Raw genomic sequence first — 19613 nt, 5'->3', positions numbered from 1 at the left:
TGAGGCTCTGAGTGTCAGTTTTGTCATCTGTAAAGGAAGAAGAATACTGTGGTGGGCATTCATTGTTTTTACCTGTGCAACATCCATTCTTCTCCTAGCAGCGCTCAGGGACTGCTTCCCCCTCTGCAGTTCAGTAATGGGGGTGGGGTGGGGTGTGGGTGGTTGTGATGGGCAAGCTAGCCAGTCACTGACTCTCTTGCCCTGTCTGGTTCTTGGCCTTTTATGACTAGCTCCACTTTTCCTTCTACCCCATGAGCTTCCCCACAGGGTAGAATGACAGCCTGCCCCACCAAATCCGTCTTAAGTTCATTAGAGTCAGTCAGTTATTACTGCTTGCAACAACAACAACAAAAACTTTAATAGATCCAGACACCTACCTTGCAAGGTTGCGAGGATTAAATGATTAAATGAAGTTTGTGAAGTGCCTAGCCCAGTCCTAGCAGCAGAGCAAGCAATCAGTAGGGGGTGGTTAATTGTCTGTAAGTTAACATGGCGGTGGGAGCAGGGTGGGAAGAGAGGGCAGGGCACAGGGAAGGAGAGGGAGATGGTTAACGGTTTGGATTCCACTGAGAGAAACCCTCCCCCGAGAGACAGAAGGACAACAGAAGGGAGGGAAGTCCAGGCTATGGTATGCTCATTTATTCAAAATGTCTTTATTGAAACAGAATGATAGAGCAAGAAAGAATGAGGTCTGGGACGATGTGGTTGGGCACAGGATGGAGCCCAGACCTGGTGGTACAGTGTGGAGCTGTCTCCCTGCCCCTGACTCTAGCCAAGGAAGTGAACACCAAGCAGCAGTGGGGAGGAGGTGGGGTGAGGGCAGCCCTCTGAGCGCTCCTTCATGTCTGGCCCGAGGTGCCTCTGAGCCTCGCGGGCAGCCCTGCCTAGCCTACTCAGTCCTCCCACTCTCCTTGCCAGGGCCTTGTGCCACTTTTCGGTATGGGTGGGCCAGCCTCCTGCCAGGGTGCTCAGAGGTCGCTCAGAGGGCGGGGTTGGGGGTGGCAAGCAGCGGGACGTGGTCACAGCGGCTGGGGGGGGGCTGCCGCAGCAGGGAAGGCCGGCGGCACAGCTCCCCATCCCGGAGCACCTCCGGCAAGAGCTTGCGCTTGGTCTCCGGCAGAAGCATGATGCTGAGGATGCAGAGGAGGGCACAGGCCGCCAGGACCACGTGCTGCAGGAAGGCCCCATGGCCCATGTGGAGGCGCTGGGCTGGGCCACTCAGCCCGCCGAGCGCCCCCAGCGCCATGATGAGGCCTAGGCCTCGGCCCCTGGGAGAGACGACAAGGCACTGAGCCTGCGGCTGTGGGCCTCATCCCCACCCTTCCCCAGCAGCCGCTCCTCCGGCATCCCTCAGGCCCCGTCCTCAGGCAGAGGCCTGGAGGCCACCCTGGCAGCACGCCTGCTCTCACCGGACCGTGGTAGGGATGACTTCAGCAGCAAGGAGGGTGCTCAGGATGCCGGCAGCTTGGGAGGAGAAGAGCCCAAGGACAGAGAAGGTGGTGATGGCAGCCTCATTTAGATCTGGAAGGCCAAGACAGGGCGTGTGAGTGGAGGCGGCAGCTCATGCTTGGCCTTGTCTCTGCAGTCACCCCTTCTGATCCCTCGCCGGGTGTGTCTGGACGTTCACTGATCAGTTGGGAAAACAGACTGGGAGGGTTGTGAAAGATCGGGGCAGGATCAGGTCTGGTCCTGGGAAGCCTGAGCCAGAAGCAGTGGCTGAGTCCATGTGGGGCACCTCTGCTGGGGTTCCTCGGCTGAGCCCACACTGCGGGGAAGGGAGGGTGCTTACAATCCCACAGGCCCAGCAGGGCCAGGGATGCAATGCCAGTGAGCGTCATCGAGAGAAGCAGGATGCCCCGGCGGCCGAATCGGTCCACGGTGACCCCCAGGAAGACACAGGCCAGGGCTGCTGTGCCGCTGGCCAGCAGGGAGCACAGGTAGAAGTCCGATGGGCTCCCTCCTCCTCCCACAGGCTGGTAGCAGTGGCGAATGGCGTGGGCAATAAAGCTGTGAGACAGGGCAGGGAGGCACAGGACAGCGTCTGTGGCGTCTGCATTGCCACCTGCAGCCTTTCACCACCCTGGTTACCCTGTGCACGGGTCCTCAGACCTTCCCCACCCAGCCAGCCCCCATCCTAGCTACTGGCCTGGCCCTTGGCCCCGACACCCAGGCTCACTTGGTGAAGCCCAAGATAAGCAGATTTTTCCAGATGTTGCGGTAGTTGAGGAGGGAAGCGAAGGAAAAGGAGGATGTTGCAGGGAGAGGGCAGGTGTTCTCCAGGTCTTGGGAGAGAGAAAGGAACTGTTAGAAGGAGCAGCTGAGCACTCAGTGTCCTCCTACACGGGTGGGACCCCTGTCTCTTACCCTGCAGGGCCTCCTGGGCCTCCTCTCCCAGCATCTGCCCGTGGGGCCGGTTCCGCTCAGCCAGGATCCTCAGCACAGACTGGGCCTCCTCAATCTGTCGCTTTACTATCAGCCACCGCGCGGACTCCAGAAACAGCCCGGGCCAGCTGGGGGAGCGGGATGGGGTGCACCGTGAGGCTTCCCGTCTCCTGACCCAGGGTGGAAAACTCCCACCTCTGAGGGGCTGGGGCTGGAGCAGGCTTGGACGAGGGGCAGTGGAGAAGAGGAGGGGTCTGCAGGCTAGAGCTACAGGTAGGCGGTGGAGATGGGAATGGCCAGACAACAGGTGGAGGGTGATACTGACCCATAAAACAGGAAGAGGATGCAGGGAGCGGTGATCATTCGCTGAAGAAATCGCCAGTCCTTAGAGACAAGGGCCAGGCCCAGGAACAGGAAGTGCCCCCCTACCCCCACCAACTCCCCCGCCAGGGCCACCCGAAGTCTCTGGGTTGGGTCGCACAGCTCCAGCCCTGGAGATACAGCAGGGACAGGGAGGAGAGGCCGGGGAGGAAGGAGGCGTGGAAGAGAAGAGAGGGAGGGAGGAGGACAGAAAGCAAGGTCAGACCCTGAGTGGAGGCTGCAGCCACTGCCTCCCACAGACTAACCTCTAAGGCAGAGCGGAGAGGCTCTTCGGACCTCTCCTCTCTCCTGCTCAAACTTGGGAGGGCTTGAGGCTCAGAGTCCCTGCAGGGGCTCAGCATTCCCAGTTTATGGGCCCTTTCACATCAGACCTCTTATTTGACCTTCACATTAACCCTTGTCCAAGGTTGTACAGCTACTCAGGATTTCATTTATAAAATAAGGCTCATTCCCTGACAGCAGTAAGTCCAGGGCAGGGAAAGCTTTAAAGATCATGGAAGGAGAGGGGCGTGTGAAAAGCAAGACCCCTGGATCCTTTAAAGACCTGGCCAGAAAGAGAGTCAAGATTCCAGACAGCTGAAGAAGGGACTGAGGGGGTCCTAGGGAGAAGTTGCAATGACCTGGGGATACAGACAGGCAGGCATGAGCCCCTAGGGAAGGAGCTCTGGAAGGGTGCCACTCACGCATCAGGTAGACACCAAGGTCAACGCCAGCAAGCAGGAAGCCCAGGAGGAATCGGAGGGCCATGACTCCCGTGGAGGAACCTGCAGCAGCACCTCCCACTCCACAGGGGCCCACCAGTCCCAAAGTCAGCAGCACAATCCCACGTCGGCCAAACCTGGAAAGCAGGGAGAGCCTCTGGTCACCCAGACTCCCTGTGGGAGGAGTGGCTGGGTGAGGTCCAGCTGCCTACTTTAGAGATGGAGATATGCGGATGAGGCCCAGGGAACAAGGGTTGGACTAAGGCTACAGGAGATGGGGAAGGTTGGGGACCCTGGCTACTGGGCACTGAGGCGTGGCTATTGTTCTGTGGGGGATGGGACCACTGACTCTCAGGGCTATTGGTCAGAGATGAAGGCATTTCTTCATGGAAGTGAGACCAGCCATCAGTGGGGATGGGATATTGCTTAGGGGAATTGGATCCATGAAACCTTGGGAATACAGATATTGGTCAGTGGGGATGGAGCTTGTCTTGCTCAGACTGATCAGAGGAGGTGGGTTCATTGACATACAGGGTTGGACCTACTGATCTAAGGAGGTAGGCCATTGGCCACTTGTCCATGGGGATAGTATTGGTCAGTGAAAATGGAGCTCTTGATCTTCGGGAACTGAGTAATTGATTTTGGGGGATGAAGCCATTTTTCCATGGGATTGGGGCATGGGTCTACTAATCCATAGGAGTGGTCAGTGGGATGGGGTCACTGACCAGAAGATGGAGCCATTTATCCATGAGAGTGGAGCTCTTAATCCATGAGATAGGACTATTGATCAGTGCGGCTGATCACTACCTCTGAAGATTGGACAGTTGATCTTTGGGGATGTAGCTATTAATTGCTGGGGTAGGGATTTCAGTCAAGATGGACGGGACTATTGGCCAGTAGGGATGAATCTATTAATCCATATGGATAATCAGTAAGCATGGGGTCACAGAGCAGAGGAAATGAGTGGTGGTGATGGTCACAGACTGTGAGTCAGTGGGGACAGGGTTACTGATCCTTGGAGGCTAGGCTGCTGGTTTTTAGGGATAAGAGCACTGGTGTAATGTGGATGTAGACTGGGGTCACTGGTCACTGGGAAGGGGACACTGATGCCTGAGTGTGAAACTACTGACCTAATAGGGTGAGACCATTCTCCATGGGGTTGAGCTTATTGGTTAAGGCTACTGAATTTAGGTCTTTGGGTATGAGGCTATAATTCCAGAGGAATGATGCTACTGGTCTATGGGTATAAGGCCACTGATGCATGAGGATGGGCTATTGATCTATGGGTTTAGGATCATTTGCCCACAGGGGTGTATGACTGACTATTGGGCAGTGAGGATAAGTATTGTTTTTAGAGAACCGGATTATTGAATGGTGGGTTGCCTTTGAGCCATGGGAGTTGAACTATAAAGCCATTTGGATGGGACTGTAGACCAGTGGAGATGTCTAATAATCCCCAGGGATGGAGCACATGGTCAGCGGTGATGGTGTCGAGGATCAGAGATGGAGTTTTGACCCCTGGGAAGAGCTGCTGGTTGGTGGGGATGGGTTTGTAGATCTTTGAGATGAAGCCACTGATTCCTGAAAATGAGGCTTTTGATCTGAGAGGATCTGAGAGCACTAATGATCCATGAGGATGGGACTATTAGCCTGGGGTGAGGGGTGCTATTGTGGTCATTGATCCATGCGGGTTAAACTATGGACCCCTCCAAGAGGGTAGTCATTTGTTTGAAGAGTTGAACTACTTCGTCAGTGTGAATGGGGCTGTTGATATTTAGAAATTAACGTAATGATCTTTAGGAATGAGGCCACTGAGACAGAGCTAACAGTCCCGGTAGACACTGTTAACAGGGATTAACCTATGAAGATGGCAAGGGAGGGGCTTGGTGGTAACAGGACAATAGAGGAGGAGTTAGGCCTTCCGTGGACCTAGGGGTTTTGGTCAGTAGGGATGGGACCACTGATTCATGGATGTGGGACGGGCAGTAGGGGCAGAGTTATTCTCTGTGTGGAAGAGGTGTGGAAAGAGTATTTCTTGGTGGGGAGTGAAGCTGAGACAGTGGTGGGGCCGCCCGTCAATGAACAGAAGAAATCCAGAGGACAGGGCAGAGTTGAGAAAAGCCTCTTCAGCCTCTTGCGAAGGCTAGCTGCCTGGGCCGGCCTCCCTAGCAAGCCCTCCTCTCTACTTGCTGAGCCCTCACCTGTCTGCTGGGTAGCCCAGGAACAGGTAGCCGGAGGCGAAGCCCAAGATGAAGAGGATCTGCTCCAGGATCACCTGCCAGCCCAGGTCACACACCAGATCCCACTGGGGGTGTGAGAGGGAGGAGCGGGTGTGAGACCCCCTCGCTGGTGGCGCTCGGCCCGCCCCCAGACCCGCGGCCCACCGGGCCGCCTCACCTGGCCAATGGCGTTGGTGGTGAGCACCGGGAGGCCGTTGTAGTCCCAGTCCTTGAGACAGTGGTTGAAGTCCGGCGGAGCGAAGCCGCTGCACGAGGGGTCCGTACTGGTGGCCAGGCGGCTGGCGGCGCTGGCGGCTAGGGCCGCGCTGGCGACGCTGACGCCGCTGGCGTTGGGGGGCTGCTCCCAGCCGGAGGCGTTGGGGGGGAAGGCCCCGTAGTGGCAATGCAGCGGGGGTGCCAGCGTGAAGATGGGGTCGGAGGCCAGGCCCAGCGCCACGAAGAGCACGGGCAGGCAGCAGAGGCCGAGCTGCAGCTGCTGGCCGCCGCCCAGCGCCCCCACCTGGGCGAGCAGCGCCTCGAAGCTGAGCGGGCCGGGGGGCACGGCCAGCGACAGGCTGCTGCCCATGCCGTCGCCGCCCGCGCGGCCCTCCCCCTCCCGCTCGCGCTCGCGCTCCCGCTCACCCTGCAGCTGCTCCGCGGGCACCGCATCTCCCAGGGTCCCGACCTGCTGGGGGTGGGAGTGGGGGTTGGAGGGGGGCAGGAGAGGGGTGAAGCGGAGAAAGCCGCAGGGGAAGGGAAGGGGGCGGGCGCGAGCGGCAGGAAGGCGGTCTGCCGCGGGGGATGCGCGGGAGGAAAATGCCAGGCGCTTGTCGGGGGGTGCGGGGAGATGATGGCGTAGCCCCCAGCGCGCGGGCACTTACTCCGCTGGGGCTGGGGGTGATCTCTACAGCGTTGTCGATCTTGCTGCCGCCCCCGCCATTGGGCTCGGGGGTCCCGGTGGCCACCCGGGGAGCCAGTTTGCCGACCGCAGGGGCCCAGGCGGCCCGCACGGGAAGGATGCGCTGTCCTCTGGCCCAGTGGCGCGCCCGCTGCCCGGACACAGAAGCCGAGAGACCCCCGCTCTGCAGCTCTGCAGCCGCGGGCGCCTCCTCCGTCTCTGCGATCTCTGCGCCGCTTTCCCCTCCCCTTCCTCCAGACTCTCCTCCCCTTCCAACGTCAGCAGAACCTTCGGTCCAGACTCTTCGTCAGAGACAGGAAGGGGGGCCAGGCCTCAGGGGAGGGAGAAGATGGGGCTCTGTCTCTGTTCCCTGGGTCTGCGGGCCATTGCGGTATAAAGGGAGTAACTAAAGGATAGTACAGCCCAGGCAGGTGCCCGCGATTCCTCTTTGCTTCCAATTCTTCCTCCTCATATCCATCCATCCATCCGCTCACTCATCAGTGCAATTTAATAAGTGTCTGCTATATTCTGGCCTTGTGCTGGGCTTTGGGGATAACAGGATGGACAAGACCGACCTCGGAGTGGCTTAGTGAGGAGATAGACAGGTATACTGGAAAGGATGCTACAGGGCATGCGTATGGTGGACTGCACTGGGCACTGTGCCCAGCCTTGGCTTTAGTCCCCTACAAGACCGCTTCTCTGGTGTCACAACCCCCACCCTGGCTGAGCCTCCCTCATTTCTCCACAGCATTTGGCATTGTTGGCTACCCCTTCCTCTAAACTCTTTCTTCCCTGGCTGCCAAGCCCCACACTCTCCTGGTTTTCTCTCTTGCTACTCTTTTCTCTACCACAGACTCGTTCTCCTCCCCCATCAGTCAGCGCCTGTGATCGTCAGAGACTTGATTCTAGGTCCTTCTCTCATCTCATACTGCTCTCTCCACCTCAGAATCTCCCCTCTGCCCACAGCTTCCATCACCCTCAGTATAAACAATATGAGCCAATATGAAACTGATTCCCAGATTTACGTCTCCAGTTCCTACCTCTCCGCTGAGCCTCAGACCCTTGAAGCCACCTCTTATTTGGTTTCTTACCCTGGATGACTCACGAGGATCTCAAAGTCAATGCGTCCAAGACCAAACTCATGGTCACGTCTCCCCCTCTCCCCAACTTGGTTGTCTTTCCTCACTGTATGGCACCTTCACCATCCAACTGTGGCCAGATGCTCAGGTGACAGCCTTCAGAGCGCCTCTTCCTTATCCCCGCTCTCCACCAAATGTCAAATCCTCTACAAAATCCTATCCATTTTATTTCCTGTGTAGTTCTCAGATATTCTGCTTCTTTCCATCTATCTCTGGCACCACTAGTCAAGCTACCTGTTGTGCAGACTGCTTTAACCTCCCAGTTCTTAACGGGTGCTCTCTATCTGCTTTGTTTCCAATCCTTTCCCCCCCATCTGTTCATAATGCAGATGGACTGATCTTTTCAGAATGCAGATGTTTGTGTTCCTTTCCTATTTAACAACAATCAGCGTCTTCTCACCGTCAAGGTAAATGCAATATTCTAGACCTTGTAGTGATCCCATACTCTCTGCAGCTCGCTCTCTCTCTCCAAGTTCTGCACGCCAGTCACACTGACATTCTTTCAGTTTTTTCAAGTGCTACAGGGCCCTTGCATCAGTTGGCTGGTCCTTATGCCTAGAAGTTTCCTCTACTTTAGTCAAATTCTCCTTCAGCTGTCAGCTCAAGCATATTTGCCTCAGAGAAGTCTCCCCTAACTCCTTGAATTGCTACTGAAAGTATGATTTACAGACCAGGAATATCCACATCACCCGGGAACTTGCTGGAAATGTAGAATCAAAGGCTGTTTTTGGATAATTTGCATTTTTAACCAGATCCCCAGGTATATGTACATTAAAGTTAGAAATGCACTTCTCAAAGAGATTTGATTTCCTTTTTTTTTTTTTGAGAGTTGATTTCTAATTGGTTCCTTATTCTCTAATCCCAGGTAAGTGTTGAAAAGGATGTCCTGTCAATCTCAGCCAGGAAATCCATTCCATCTTGTCTCTACTGAACCACACTTCTAATTTGTCCCCTCTGTTCAGAAACTTTCCAGATATGGGAAAGTCTTCTAATGCAATAAGCAGCCTCCACCGCCCCCCACCCCGCCACTGCCAACCCACTTCAGCATCTCTCCAGGATTTCCTTTGGTGCTGTCACAGGCAGCATTCCTGGGGATTTAGTTGTTAGTCTCCTCGTGTCTGCCCTGGAATTGTAATCCATGTAACTTTCTGCGGTGCTGGGCTGTTCACATGCATTATCTCGTTAGGTCCTCACAGCAGCCCTGTGAGATCATCACGTTCCTTCTCATATTAGAGAGGAAGCTAGGACTCTGAGTATCTGACAGGATTTCCCTCAGACACAGGTACACAGAAACTTGCATTGAGGCCTCTGACTCTAATTCCAGGCTGATCTCTTGAAATTCTTTCTGGAAGGTGGTGGAGGATGGCCTCTGTTATGTCTTTAACGCCAATACCTAGGGGTGAATTTTGGTGGTCCCAGCCTCTGGAAATGAGTTTCTTTTGAGAGTGAAATGAGAACAAAGAACCTCAAATGGAGGAGGCAAATGCATGGGGATAGGGGCCAAGGGACTGACTGTGATTGGATTTGGGGGTACCTCCAGTCCAGTCACTGTGCCAGGGTAGAATCTTGGGAAAGCAAAGCTTAAGCAATGGATCTGTGGCTTGGACTTCTTCCCTGTGGTGAACAGCTGAAGTGATCCCCTGTCTAGGCCATGGCCCATCAATTTCACCAAGGCCCTGTGGACTATGGACTTCCAACACATTGAACTTATTGGCCCCTCAGCTCCTCTAAAAGGTGGTGTGTCTGGAAGGACAGTCAGCAGGAAGTCGGGGAGTTTAAGGGACTAGACCCTCTTGGGTTAACCTAAGGGAGAGGGCACCCAGGCCAGCAGTCCTCTCCCGTGGGTCAGAGCTGTCTTATGATACAAAGCTGAGGACAGCTTGGTGACCTCTTGAGCAGGGCACCACCAAGGCTCTCTCACGGCCTCCCTCCCCATGTGCGCACCTCTCTAATGACATCATCTGACATCGGTCTTGGTCAAGAATCAGGGCCTGCCTTCCCAGAATGCTGCACTGCAGGCTATTCTTGGTTCTCTCATCCTCGGGGTCTCAGCACGGACACTACCTCCCCAGCAATCCTGTCTAAAGTCTCCGATGGCCTCTCCCCATCTACTTAGTCGCACATCACCCTGTTCATTTCCATTACCAGCAACTATCAACTCTGTGGCAGGTTCCTTTTTTATTTACTTGTTTCAGCAGACTTGTTTATATCCAGCCCACCCCCACAATGGACCTTCAGAACTGTGCCTGGCACATCATGGGAGCTGAGAACCTGCTAGATGAATAGTTGGAGAAACAGCAGAATTTCCCCACAAACTCTAAAGGCAGACTGCCCACAGCGTGTGTCCCAACAGTTTGGCCAAGGGTGCCCGGCCTGCCCCCCAGGCTCCCAGGAAGCAGAGTAGGGGAACCAGAAAGCCTGGTTTATTGAGGTGCACCATGTCAGAGGCCCAGCTCTCCTGCTTCTGCATGGAGGAGTCCTCTGGCCTCTCCAAGACCTTCCCACTCTGGGCTGCCAACGTTCTGCCCTCACTCTTGGCTAACAGGGAGGTGCTGATGTTCCAGAGCCAAGACACAGGACAAAAAAGGGGCTCCTGGTGGCTCTAGGTTTCAGCTACTTGGCTTTCTGTGCGGTTAAGATTCCAGAGGGGGTTGGCCTTGCAGTGCCCAAGAACCTCCACCCCAGGCTGAGGGAGGAGGAAGGACCCTGGAGGGCCGGGTGCCTGCCCCTGACAAAGCAGGGAATAATATTAAATATAAATAATTTATACAAAATGGCTCGTACAAAAAGCTGTGGGGTAGGGGAGGAGGGGCCTCAGTGAGAGGCTGAGATGCCTGGAAAGGGCAGTAAGGGGGAAAGATGTCTCAGTGTCTCCTAGTCCCGAAAACAGAGCCCTCCGGCCACCTGAGGACTGGAGGTGACTCTGGGAGGCAGGTGAGGGCAGAGTGGAGACAAGGGGCTCAGGGGGCCAGGCTGGTGAGCAGAGTGGTGAATTGCAGGGCCTGCCCTGCCAGGTCTGCCACGCACTGCGCCATCTCTTGGGCTGCAGGGCTGGATGGGTAGCCCAGGGCGGCCCCCTTGATGGCCAGCACGGTGGCCCGTAACGCCTGGCCCAGTGCTGTGCCCGCAGCTCCAACCTGTGCTCGCAGAGGGGCAGAGGCTGCCAGGCGGCCCAGGGTATCCCCAACGAACACCAGGCGGTGAGCGGCCACCAGCACCCGCTTGCCGTGGGGCACAAAGAGGCGCGGGGGCTGGTTTGCCTGGGTGCTGGACGTCAGGGCTGCCACAGCCGCCTGCAGCTTGGAGTAGTGGCCCTGGCACTGCCCGGCGTAGAAGTGCAGGAGCTGTAGATCTCCAGTGGGCAGAACCAGTGGCTCCCCGGGGGACAGGGCCTCCTAAGGGCAAGAAGAGTGCTCAGCGGGACTGCCTGGCCAGGGCCACTTCCGTTCTTATCTCCCTTCTCCTTCCCTCACTTTGCTCCTCATGCCTTCCTGCCTCCCTGAGCTTGACCCTTTAGATGGTACCTTTGCCTATCAGATAATTTAGATCCTCTTAGCGAGTGACAGGAAGATGCCCAGAACTGATGTCTGATAAATCTGGATTCAAGCAACCTCAAAAACAAGTCTCTGAACTTCGTCATTTCTTTATCTCCTTCATCTTCGTCTTCCTTTATCTCCTTTATCTATGTGGAGCCTAGAACTACACTGTCCAATGTAAACATAATGCCAACCACACATGCTATTTCAAATTTCCAAGTAGCCACGCTAGAAAAGTGACAACGAAATTGGTACATATTTTGTAATTCCATATATTAAAAATGGTATAGCTTCAACACTGTAATCAATATAAAAATTACTGAAATTGTTTTGCGTACTAACTCTTCAAAATCTGGTGTGCATTTTATATTTACAGTGCCTTTCAGTTCGGACTGGTCACACTTGGGGATCAGTAGCTGCATGTGGCTTGTGGCTACCACACTGGATAGTGCAGTTCTTGTTTCTGCCGCCTAAGGCTGCAGTGAAGATTAGTTGATCTTCACGGAAAGAGCTGAGAACACAGCATTGCAAACTGTAAGCACCGTATGAGTGCTAACTATGGCTATGATCAGTGCTGACAGGTGCAATGTACTGAGCACAGGGTCTGGCGCTTGGTACAAACGTGACAGATGGTAGCTATGGTGATTAGGACCATTCTAAACCATGAGTCGCGGAGTCAGTCTCATTTCCCTGAGACCCGGAGAGATTAACTGGCGGCTTCAGAGGCCCTGGTTTCTTAGTGGTGGAGCTGGAATTAACAGCCAGGTCTCTTAGGAACCCAGGAATTCACAGTTGGAAGGAGCCTCAGAAGTCACCTGGCCCAGCAACTCTGTTCCCCTGACTGCTCAGTTTTCTGACTCCTCTCCAACACATTCTTTCCTCTTTCTGAATTCCTGATATCCTTTTCTAAGTTCCAGCTCCTTTCTGGATTCTAACTCCTCTCCACCCCAACTGTCCTGTGTCACTGAACTCTTACCCCCCTCCTAAATATATTTCCCTTGCTGCTTCAGTTAAGAATTCCCCTTCTTCCAAGTTCCTGCTCCTCCTCCCCTGCCCCCTTCTGTAGCAGCAACCGCACTGGGTTACCTGCTGCTCTGGCGGCCCCCTCTCCAGCTGTTCAGGATCCCCTGCGGAAGCCTTATCTGGAGTCCTGGCTTCCTGAACTTTATCCATGCCCTGTAGTGGGGGATAAGGGCCTCAGTGCAGGGGAAGGGGAGCAGGGCAAGGTAGCCCCTGTGGTCTTCCCACTCCTCCCCACTCCCACTTCCTCCTGAAGGTCTCTCCTCCCATTGGATCCGCAACCTCCTGACTCTGGGTCTGGGAGAGCCCTAGTGGCAGGTCAGAGAGCTTGGGGACCCCAGGCTGGGTGGCGGCACTGATACAAATGGTGTGGCCCAGGACAGGGGCCACAGGCCACAGGGTGCAGGGTCAGCGGAGGGGGAGAAGGGAATGGAGGAAGCCAGGGCCTGCCTCTGGGACCTCAGGTCCTGCCCCTGTTCTCCTGGAGGCCTTCTGGGGGCTGACTGAGGCCGGCTCACCTTCAGGTGGACGTAGTCGTACTCCTCGGCTGCTGGGATGCCCTCGTACTCATTGTGGTGTCCTGCCGGGCGCTCCTCCACCTCCCTGCCCTCCAGATCCCCCTCCACCTTGGGGCCCCCGTAGCCAGGCAGGCGCGGTGGGGGTGGGGGCAGGGGCCGGTCCTGGATGCTGCCCTTCCGGCCCGGAGCAGGAGAAGGAGCCGGGGAAGGGCTGGGGGCCTCCGGCACAGGCAAGGCAGGCAGGGGGCGACGGGACAGACTCTCGGCTGAGGGCAGCCGGGGCCTGTGTTGGGGTGGGGGGCTTCTGGCCAGAAGGAGGGCCAGGGTGTCCAGGTCAGTGGAGGCCGAAGCTCCCAGGGGCTCTGGAGAAGGGGGTGTCTCCGGCCCCAGCAGGGGGACGTCGTAGATGCCCTCGTCAGCGCCCCCGCCTTCCCCTTCTGCTAGCAGTTCCTCTGGCGCTTCATACAGATTGAGCAGGGCTGATGCTCGTTTCAGGTTGGAGGGGGCAGCGTACATGGGGGGCCCTGGCTCCCGGCCCCCCTCCCACTCCAGATCTGACTCCAGGTCTGATGGTGACTTCGGGGCCAGAGGCACGTCATAGGGAGCTTCATCCTCTCCAAGGGACTGGGGGGCAACCTGAGCCAGAGGGCGGGCAAAGGAGGCCGGGGAGTCATAGGGGCCATTGGAGGGAACTCGGAGGGCAGTGGGGGGTACATCGTAGACCTGCAGAGGAAGAAGTTAGTTACTCTCAGGCTTGGTAGTGGGCCCCCCACTCCCCTAACCCATCTCCGAGAGCCATCTGTCCCCTGTCCAACAGACACATGAACCCCTAGCCCTCACCTCCAAGGCAGCTCCAGGGGTAGCCAGTTGGGTCCCACCACCTCTGGGGACCTTGTAGATGGGGTCAGGGGAGGGTGGGCAGGTTCCAGTTGGAGGTCTTGAGGTAGGACAGGGTCGAGCTGGGGGTGGCACCACGTATAACTGGGGGATCGACAGGCAGGTGGGTCAGGTGGAGTGGGGAGCAGGGAATCAGATAGTATGCACCTGGGAGGAGCTTAGACACCTTCCAACCCCCTCCCTGTACCAGTGGAGAAAGATCCCAGAAAGACTTGGCAGACAGAATTTGAATAGCAGTCAGTGCAGAGCTGGGGGTCTCAGGGCTCTTCCTGTCTACCCTGCACCAGCAGAGAGGAATGGGTTGTCCAGGATCAGGGCTGGGGGGCTCTAGTGCTCACCTCCTGGTCCTCGTGGCCGTGCTCTGGGGCTGGGTGTGGTGAGCCTGGCTGGGTTGGGGGCACCTGGGAGAGTGCTGGGCCAGCAGGAAGGAGCTTCACTCTGTTGGCAGGCACGATGCCCTGCTGGCCATGCAGGGAGCAGAGGCACCAGCCATCCAGCCCACCAGTGCCTTCCCTCTGCAGTACCCGTAGAACGTCCCCTCGGCGGAAGGACAGCTCCTGCGGGGACTCAGCTGTGTTGTCGTACAGTGCCCGGGCCAGCTGGGCCTGGTGGGTGAGGTGGGAGCAGGGAGAGGGGTCTTCACACACATTATCAGGTCATGTTACCCCTGCCCAAAACACAGAGCTCCCTGGTTTCCTCAAGCTAAACATCTGACCTCCTGACTCAACTCTTCCTGATGGGCCCGGCCTGTCTGCAGTGCCATCCCTGCATTCTCCCTCTCTATTCTTCGATCTAGACAAGCTCTTTCCCACCTCAGGGCCTTTGCTCTTCCTTTTCCCTTCCCTGACTCTTCAATTGATTAGACCTTTTCATCCTTCAGTTCTTTTTAATTTATATATTTTTTTACTGTGCTGGGTCTTCATCGCTGCACAGGCTTTTTTCTCTAGTTGCGGAGAGCGGGGGCTCCTCTCTAGTTGGGGTGCGTGGGACTCTCACCGCAGCGGCTTCTCTCGTTGCAGAGCACAGGCGCTATGTGAGTGAGCTTCAGTAGTTGCAGTACACGGTCTCAGCAGCTGAGGTTCCCAGGCTCTAGCGCACAGGCTCAATAGTTGCTCTGAGGTGTGTGGGATCTTAGTTCCCAGACCAGGGATTGAGCTTAAGTCTCCGGCATTGGCAGGTAGATTCTTTACCACTGAGCTACCAGGGAAGCCCCTTCAGTTCTTCTTAAATGTCTCCTTCTCCTGGGACTTCCCTGGTGGTTCAGTGGTTAAGATTCTATGCTCCCAATACAGATAATGCAGCTTCAATCCCTGGTCAGGGAACTAAGACTCTGCAGGGCATGAACAAAAAACAAATGATGTCTCCTTCTTACTCTTCTCCCCACCTCCCTCTGTGTCTGTCTCCACCTGTGATTTCCTTCACAATAGTTATACTGTTTGTCTGAAGTGAGCTGAAGCGAAAGTCGCTCAGTCATGTCCGACTCTTTGCGACCCCATGGACAATACAGTCAATGGAAATTCTCCAGGCCAGAATACGGGAGTGGGTAGCCTTTCCCTTCTCCAGGGGATCTTCTCAATCCAGGGATTGAACCTAGGTCTCCTGCATTGCAGGTGGATTCTTTACCAGCTAGGCCACAAGGGAAGCCCATACTATTTTTCTACTTACTTTTAAAAATAGATTTCTTCCCTTGTACTGTTAGCCCTGTGAGAAAAGGAACTATTATATTCCTAGCCCCTGAAATAGGCTTGGCCTGGAGTCAGTCCTCCATGAACGTATGCTGAATGAATTACACAGGGAAATCTTGCAAAGGTCTCCCATTGAATCTCCATCACCCTCCCTGCTTCCCAGTCAGTATCCCCTACAAGCAGGTTAGATTAATCAGCTGCAGAGACACCTAATTCTGAGAGAGACTGAGAGAAGTCCAGCCCAGACAGAGCCTCGGCACAATAGGGAAGAAAACAGAAGCCAAAGCAATTGTTTTGTTCTCAGTCTTAGCAAGTAAGGTTCTACCAGCAGAGGCTGAAGTTACCATGAAAAGTATATATGCTCATGTGTGTGTGTGTTTGTGTAGAGGGGGTTGGTGGACCAACCAAGAGCAAAGATTTATCAGACTGTCTCCAGTTCTCCTGGTGGGGCTATCTAAGCTTTTTCCTTTGACAGCTATGTGCGTGTGTGCTAAGTCACTTGAGTCGTGTCCAAATCTTTGCGACCCTATGGACCATAGCCTGCCAGGCTCCTCTGTCCGGGGGATTCTCCAGGCAAGAATACTGGAGTGGGTTGCCATTTCCTCCTCCAGGGGATCTTCCCAACCCAGGGATCTAAACCGCGTCTTTTGTGTCCCCTGCATTAGCAGGGAGGTTCTTTACCACTAGCGCCTCCTGGACACCATAGGCTCAGGTAAATCACAGACGCCAAGTGCAAATGATATCCAGACACTGAACAAGTGTTTGCACTAATCATCTCATCTCATTTAATCCTCAACCTGATAAGGGAGGAGCCATCACTATCCTTGTTTGGAAAGGAAATTGGAATAGAGAGCTTGGTATGGTGCCCAGTGACATACAGCTGGTGCAGTGTGATTTGAGCTCCAGGCTGTGTAATTCCAGAGGCTGCACTCTCACTCTTTTTCACAACCACAAGCATAAGGATCTGCCTTTGGGGAGTTCCCTGGTAGCCTAGTGGTTAGGATGCCGGACTTTCACTGCTGAGGCCCACGTTCAATTCCTGGTTAGGGAACCCAAGATCCTGCGAGCTGTGTGGCATGGCCAAAAAGAAAGGATCTACTTTTTTTTCCTTGTATAGTAACAGTAGTAAAGTCAAGAGGGCCTATGACATATATCTGGACAAAATTATAATTTAAAAAGATACATGCACCCCTAATTTCATAGCAGCACTATTTACAATAGTCAAGACATGGAAACACCCTAAATGTCCATTAACAGATGAATGGATAAACATGTGGTGTATATATCCACATGGAATACTGCTCAGTATTGGAATGGAATGGAATACTATGGAATTCTACTATAATGGAATACTACTCAGCCATGAAACAGAATACCACTCAGCCATAAACTATACACACATACACCCAATAGAATATTACTCAGCCATAAAAAGAATGAATAAATGCCATGTGCAGCAACATGGATGCAACTAGAGATTATCATACCAAGTTAAGTCAGAGAAAGACAAATCTCATACGACATCACTTATATGCGGAATCTAAAATATGACACAAGTGAACCTATCTGTGCAGCAGAAACGGAATCACAGATGCAAAGAATATCCTGCTGGTGCCAAGGGGGAGGGGCTTGGAGAGGGATGGAATAGGAGGTTGGGGTTAGCAGATGTAAGTTTTTATATATAGAACGGATAAGCAATAAGGTCCCAGGGTAAAGCACAGAGAACTATATTGAATATTGTATGGTAAACCATAGTGGAAAAGAATACTAAAAAGGAATGCATGTATATGTACAACTGAATCACTTTGCTGTAGAGCAGTAACTAACACATCATTGTAAATCAACTACATTAAAAAAAAAAAGACGATTCATAGCTCAAACATGATTTAAGTTCACAGGAAGTTTTCATGATGTCCAAGTTCCCTTTACTAGTCCACTCATCACTGGACTCTGGTTCCACCAAGTCCTTTAGCAGAATCAGGCTTAAGCCACTCACACTATCAAAATATATTCCACTTCCGATATGTTTGCTAGTGGCTTACACAGTAATGGTAGAAAACAGGTTATTAGGCACTGAGTGGTTAGTACTGAGCAGGTAATCCATGTGGATTGACTAACATGGTAAAACTTCTCAAGCTCAAGATATCGGGTAGGCTGCATTTGGCCAACAGACACTGGGGGAATCTCCCTGGCCTGCTCAGCCAGGGAGAGTGCATGTTCCTCTTGACTGATATTTCCCTCAGGTGGAGAGGTTGTCCAGCCCTTTATGGCTGGATGATATTAACAACAAACTGACTTCTTGCCTGATTTCAAATTCACCAAACTCTTTTCTGATTACATTTTGGCTTCTAAAGGCAATTGTGCCACAGAAAGCAAACATACTAGCCAGATGACACAAATTCCTGGTTAGCTTGGCACTTTTCTTTCTAACTATAAATTAGAAATCGGTGTTTTGGATCTAGGCAGGCAGTTAAGAGCGTTTTTAAGGCAGACAGACCTGAGTTTTGAGTCCTGGCTCTGATGCTTTCGAGCTGGGTGACTTTGGGCAGTCTGTTTAACCTCGCCAAGCCTCAGGTTCCTCCTTTGTAGAATTCCATATCCATAGCTGGATATCCACTTTCAGATAATAACAGTACTAGCTTCAGAGTTGTTGTGAGTACTGGATAAGACAATGCATCAAAGAACCAGGACATACCAAGACAAAGTTTAGGGCCAGTAAATACATAGCTGTTATCAGGGTCCTGTGTGTTTCACGAGTATAAATACCAACACTTTCCCCTTCCAAGCAAAAAGAAAGATCAACCTCCTGGGACTATAAAGATGATTAGCTGGCTTCTGAGGCAGCATCTTTATGTCGGAGTACCCCACCTCTCCCTTTCTGGCTCTGAACTAGAGTCTTCTCACCATCATATAGATTGAGAAGCTAAGAGGAGTTTGGTCTGAAAAGGAGTGAAAATCTAACTCATCCTCGAGGGGTGTGGGAGGAGGTGAGCAGCCATGCTTCTCTTCCCAGCGTCACAATCCTCCTTCCCAGAATGCCCATTCAGAGGAGTCCAGAGAGCAGGTGGCAGCCTCGATTTCCCTGGGCAGCCTAGGGCCTAGGGAAGGGTAGAAACGGGATACAGTTGCCGGGATTCAGGCTACAGGGTTACAAGACAGAAAGCAGGGGCGGGGCTGTGAAGAGCTCCTCCTTGTGTTCAATTTCAATTCTGTCCAATGGGATCGAACCTCCCTCCGTGCAATTGCGGGAATCCGGCTAGAGTCGCTGATAGACTGATTGATGATGGGTGTGGCTACCCCAGCTCTACTCCCTCTTCAGGAGCCCAGCTGACTTGTGAGGGAGTGGCTGCCTTAAAGAGGGGTGGCAGTGAGCCACACTTTCCCTGGGAGGCCTCCTCCCACTGTCCCATCATGCCAGCTGTCTCCTCCCTTTGTCCCCAGTCACAGGAAAGTGGCCAGAGGCTGGCTGACATCACCTCCCCTACTCTATTTTTCCTTGCTCCCTGCCTGATCTCCATCTTTTACTCTATTTCCCCTCCTTTACTCCATCCCTCCTCTAGAGCAGGGCTTCCTTGGGCCTTTTGCCCTCCGGTTTTCCTGGAGCCACCTCCATTCTTTCAGCTCCCTTCCAACCTTTTACTGCCCTCCCAATCACAAACCCCTGCCAACCTCCAGTGGCCATCGCTTCCCGCCCATAGAAGAGGAGATAGGACTCAAGCTTGCCCCCTCCACTCCTTCCAGGGGCAGCCTCCAGAAAGAAAGAGAGGAGAATGGGAAGGGGAGGGGAGAAGGGGAGGCCAGACCCAGTAGGAGTTAGGGATGAGAGGCGAGAGGAGGTAAGGGTAACCAATGTGCTAGAAGGGTGACAGTCTCCTGAAGAAGCAAGGGACGAAGGAGTGAGACAAAGAGAAGGCAGAAATAAAAGTGGCAGGAGTGCAGGACAGACCGTGGCGGTCTCTGCCCGTCAGCCTCCTCTCTCTGGTTGGACTCACCGACGTGGCTATGGCCATGGCCTTGGCCTTCCTCGCGGCCAGCTCCAGGCCAGGCTCGGTTTCGCTGACTTCAGCAGCGGCTGACCCGCACCATGGAGGCGGCCCCCGGCTGCGGCGCCTGAATCGTGGCCTCCCCGGAGGGTGGAGGAGGAGAAAGAAAACCCACAAAACTCCCCAAATGGGAGGCAGCTTGGCCGGGCAGGAGGAGGAGCGGGGCGGGCCGGGGCGTCGCTGCGGGACCTCAT

At 54.2% G+C, this 19613-nt stretch overlaps 2 protein-coding genes across 5 annotated transcripts; both read right to left on the bottom strand.

Annotated features, from left to right (window-relative positions):
* Positions 1–624: 624 nt before the first annotated feature.
* On the bottom strand, positions 625–6876 carry SLC22A17 (solute carrier family 22 member 17). 4 transcript variants are annotated; one of them, XM_055436042.2, is made up of 10 exons: positions 6565–6876; positions 5862–6371; positions 5666–5769; positions 3447–3601; positions 2708–2873; positions 2365–2510; positions 2177–2282; positions 1790–2007; positions 1410–1521; positions 625–1268 (listed from the first exon to the last, which is right to left on the bottom strand). In XM_055436042.2, exons 2-10 carry the CDS (start codon positions 6267–6269, stop codon positions 980–982), a joined length of 1704 nt encoding a protein of 567 aa, XP_055292017.1. In that variant the 5' UTR covers positions 6270–6371; positions 6565–6876; the 3' UTR covers positions 625–979. The 4 variants fall into 4 exon arrangements, with proteins under 4 accessions (XP_055292017.1, XP_055292016.1, XP_088696121.1 ...); XM_055436041.2 differs by having other exon boundaries at positions 5862–6368; positions 6565–6695; XM_088839995.1 differs by lacking the exons at positions 1790–2007; positions 2177–2282 and having other exon boundaries at positions 6565–6700.
* On the bottom strand, positions 6764–19582 carry EFS (embryonal Fyn-associated substrate). The gene is made up of 6 exons (XM_055436043.2): positions 19369–19582; positions 14030–14296; positions 13635–13775; positions 12795–13517; positions 12343–12432; positions 6764–11115 (listed from the first exon to the last, which is right to left on the bottom strand). The coding sequence occupies exons 1-6, from the start codon at positions 19384–19386 to the stop codon at positions 10681–10683; spliced, it is 1674 nt and encodes a 557-aa protein (XP_055292018.2). The 5' UTR covers positions 19387–19582; the 3' UTR covers positions 6764–10680.
* Positions 19583–19613: the final 31 nt, after the last annotated feature.

Source organism: Moschus berezovskii, chromosome 9, assembly GCF_049115385.1.
Source record: "Moschus berezovskii isolate FMDL1 chromosome 9, NW_MosBer_1.0, whole genome shotgun sequence".
Taxonomy (NCBI): Eukaryota; Metazoa; Chordata; class Mammalia; order Artiodactyla; family Moschidae; genus Moschus; species Moschus berezovskii.
The sequence above is the reverse complement of the archived record's forward strand: the minus strand, read 5'-3'. Positions and strand labels throughout refer to the sequence as shown.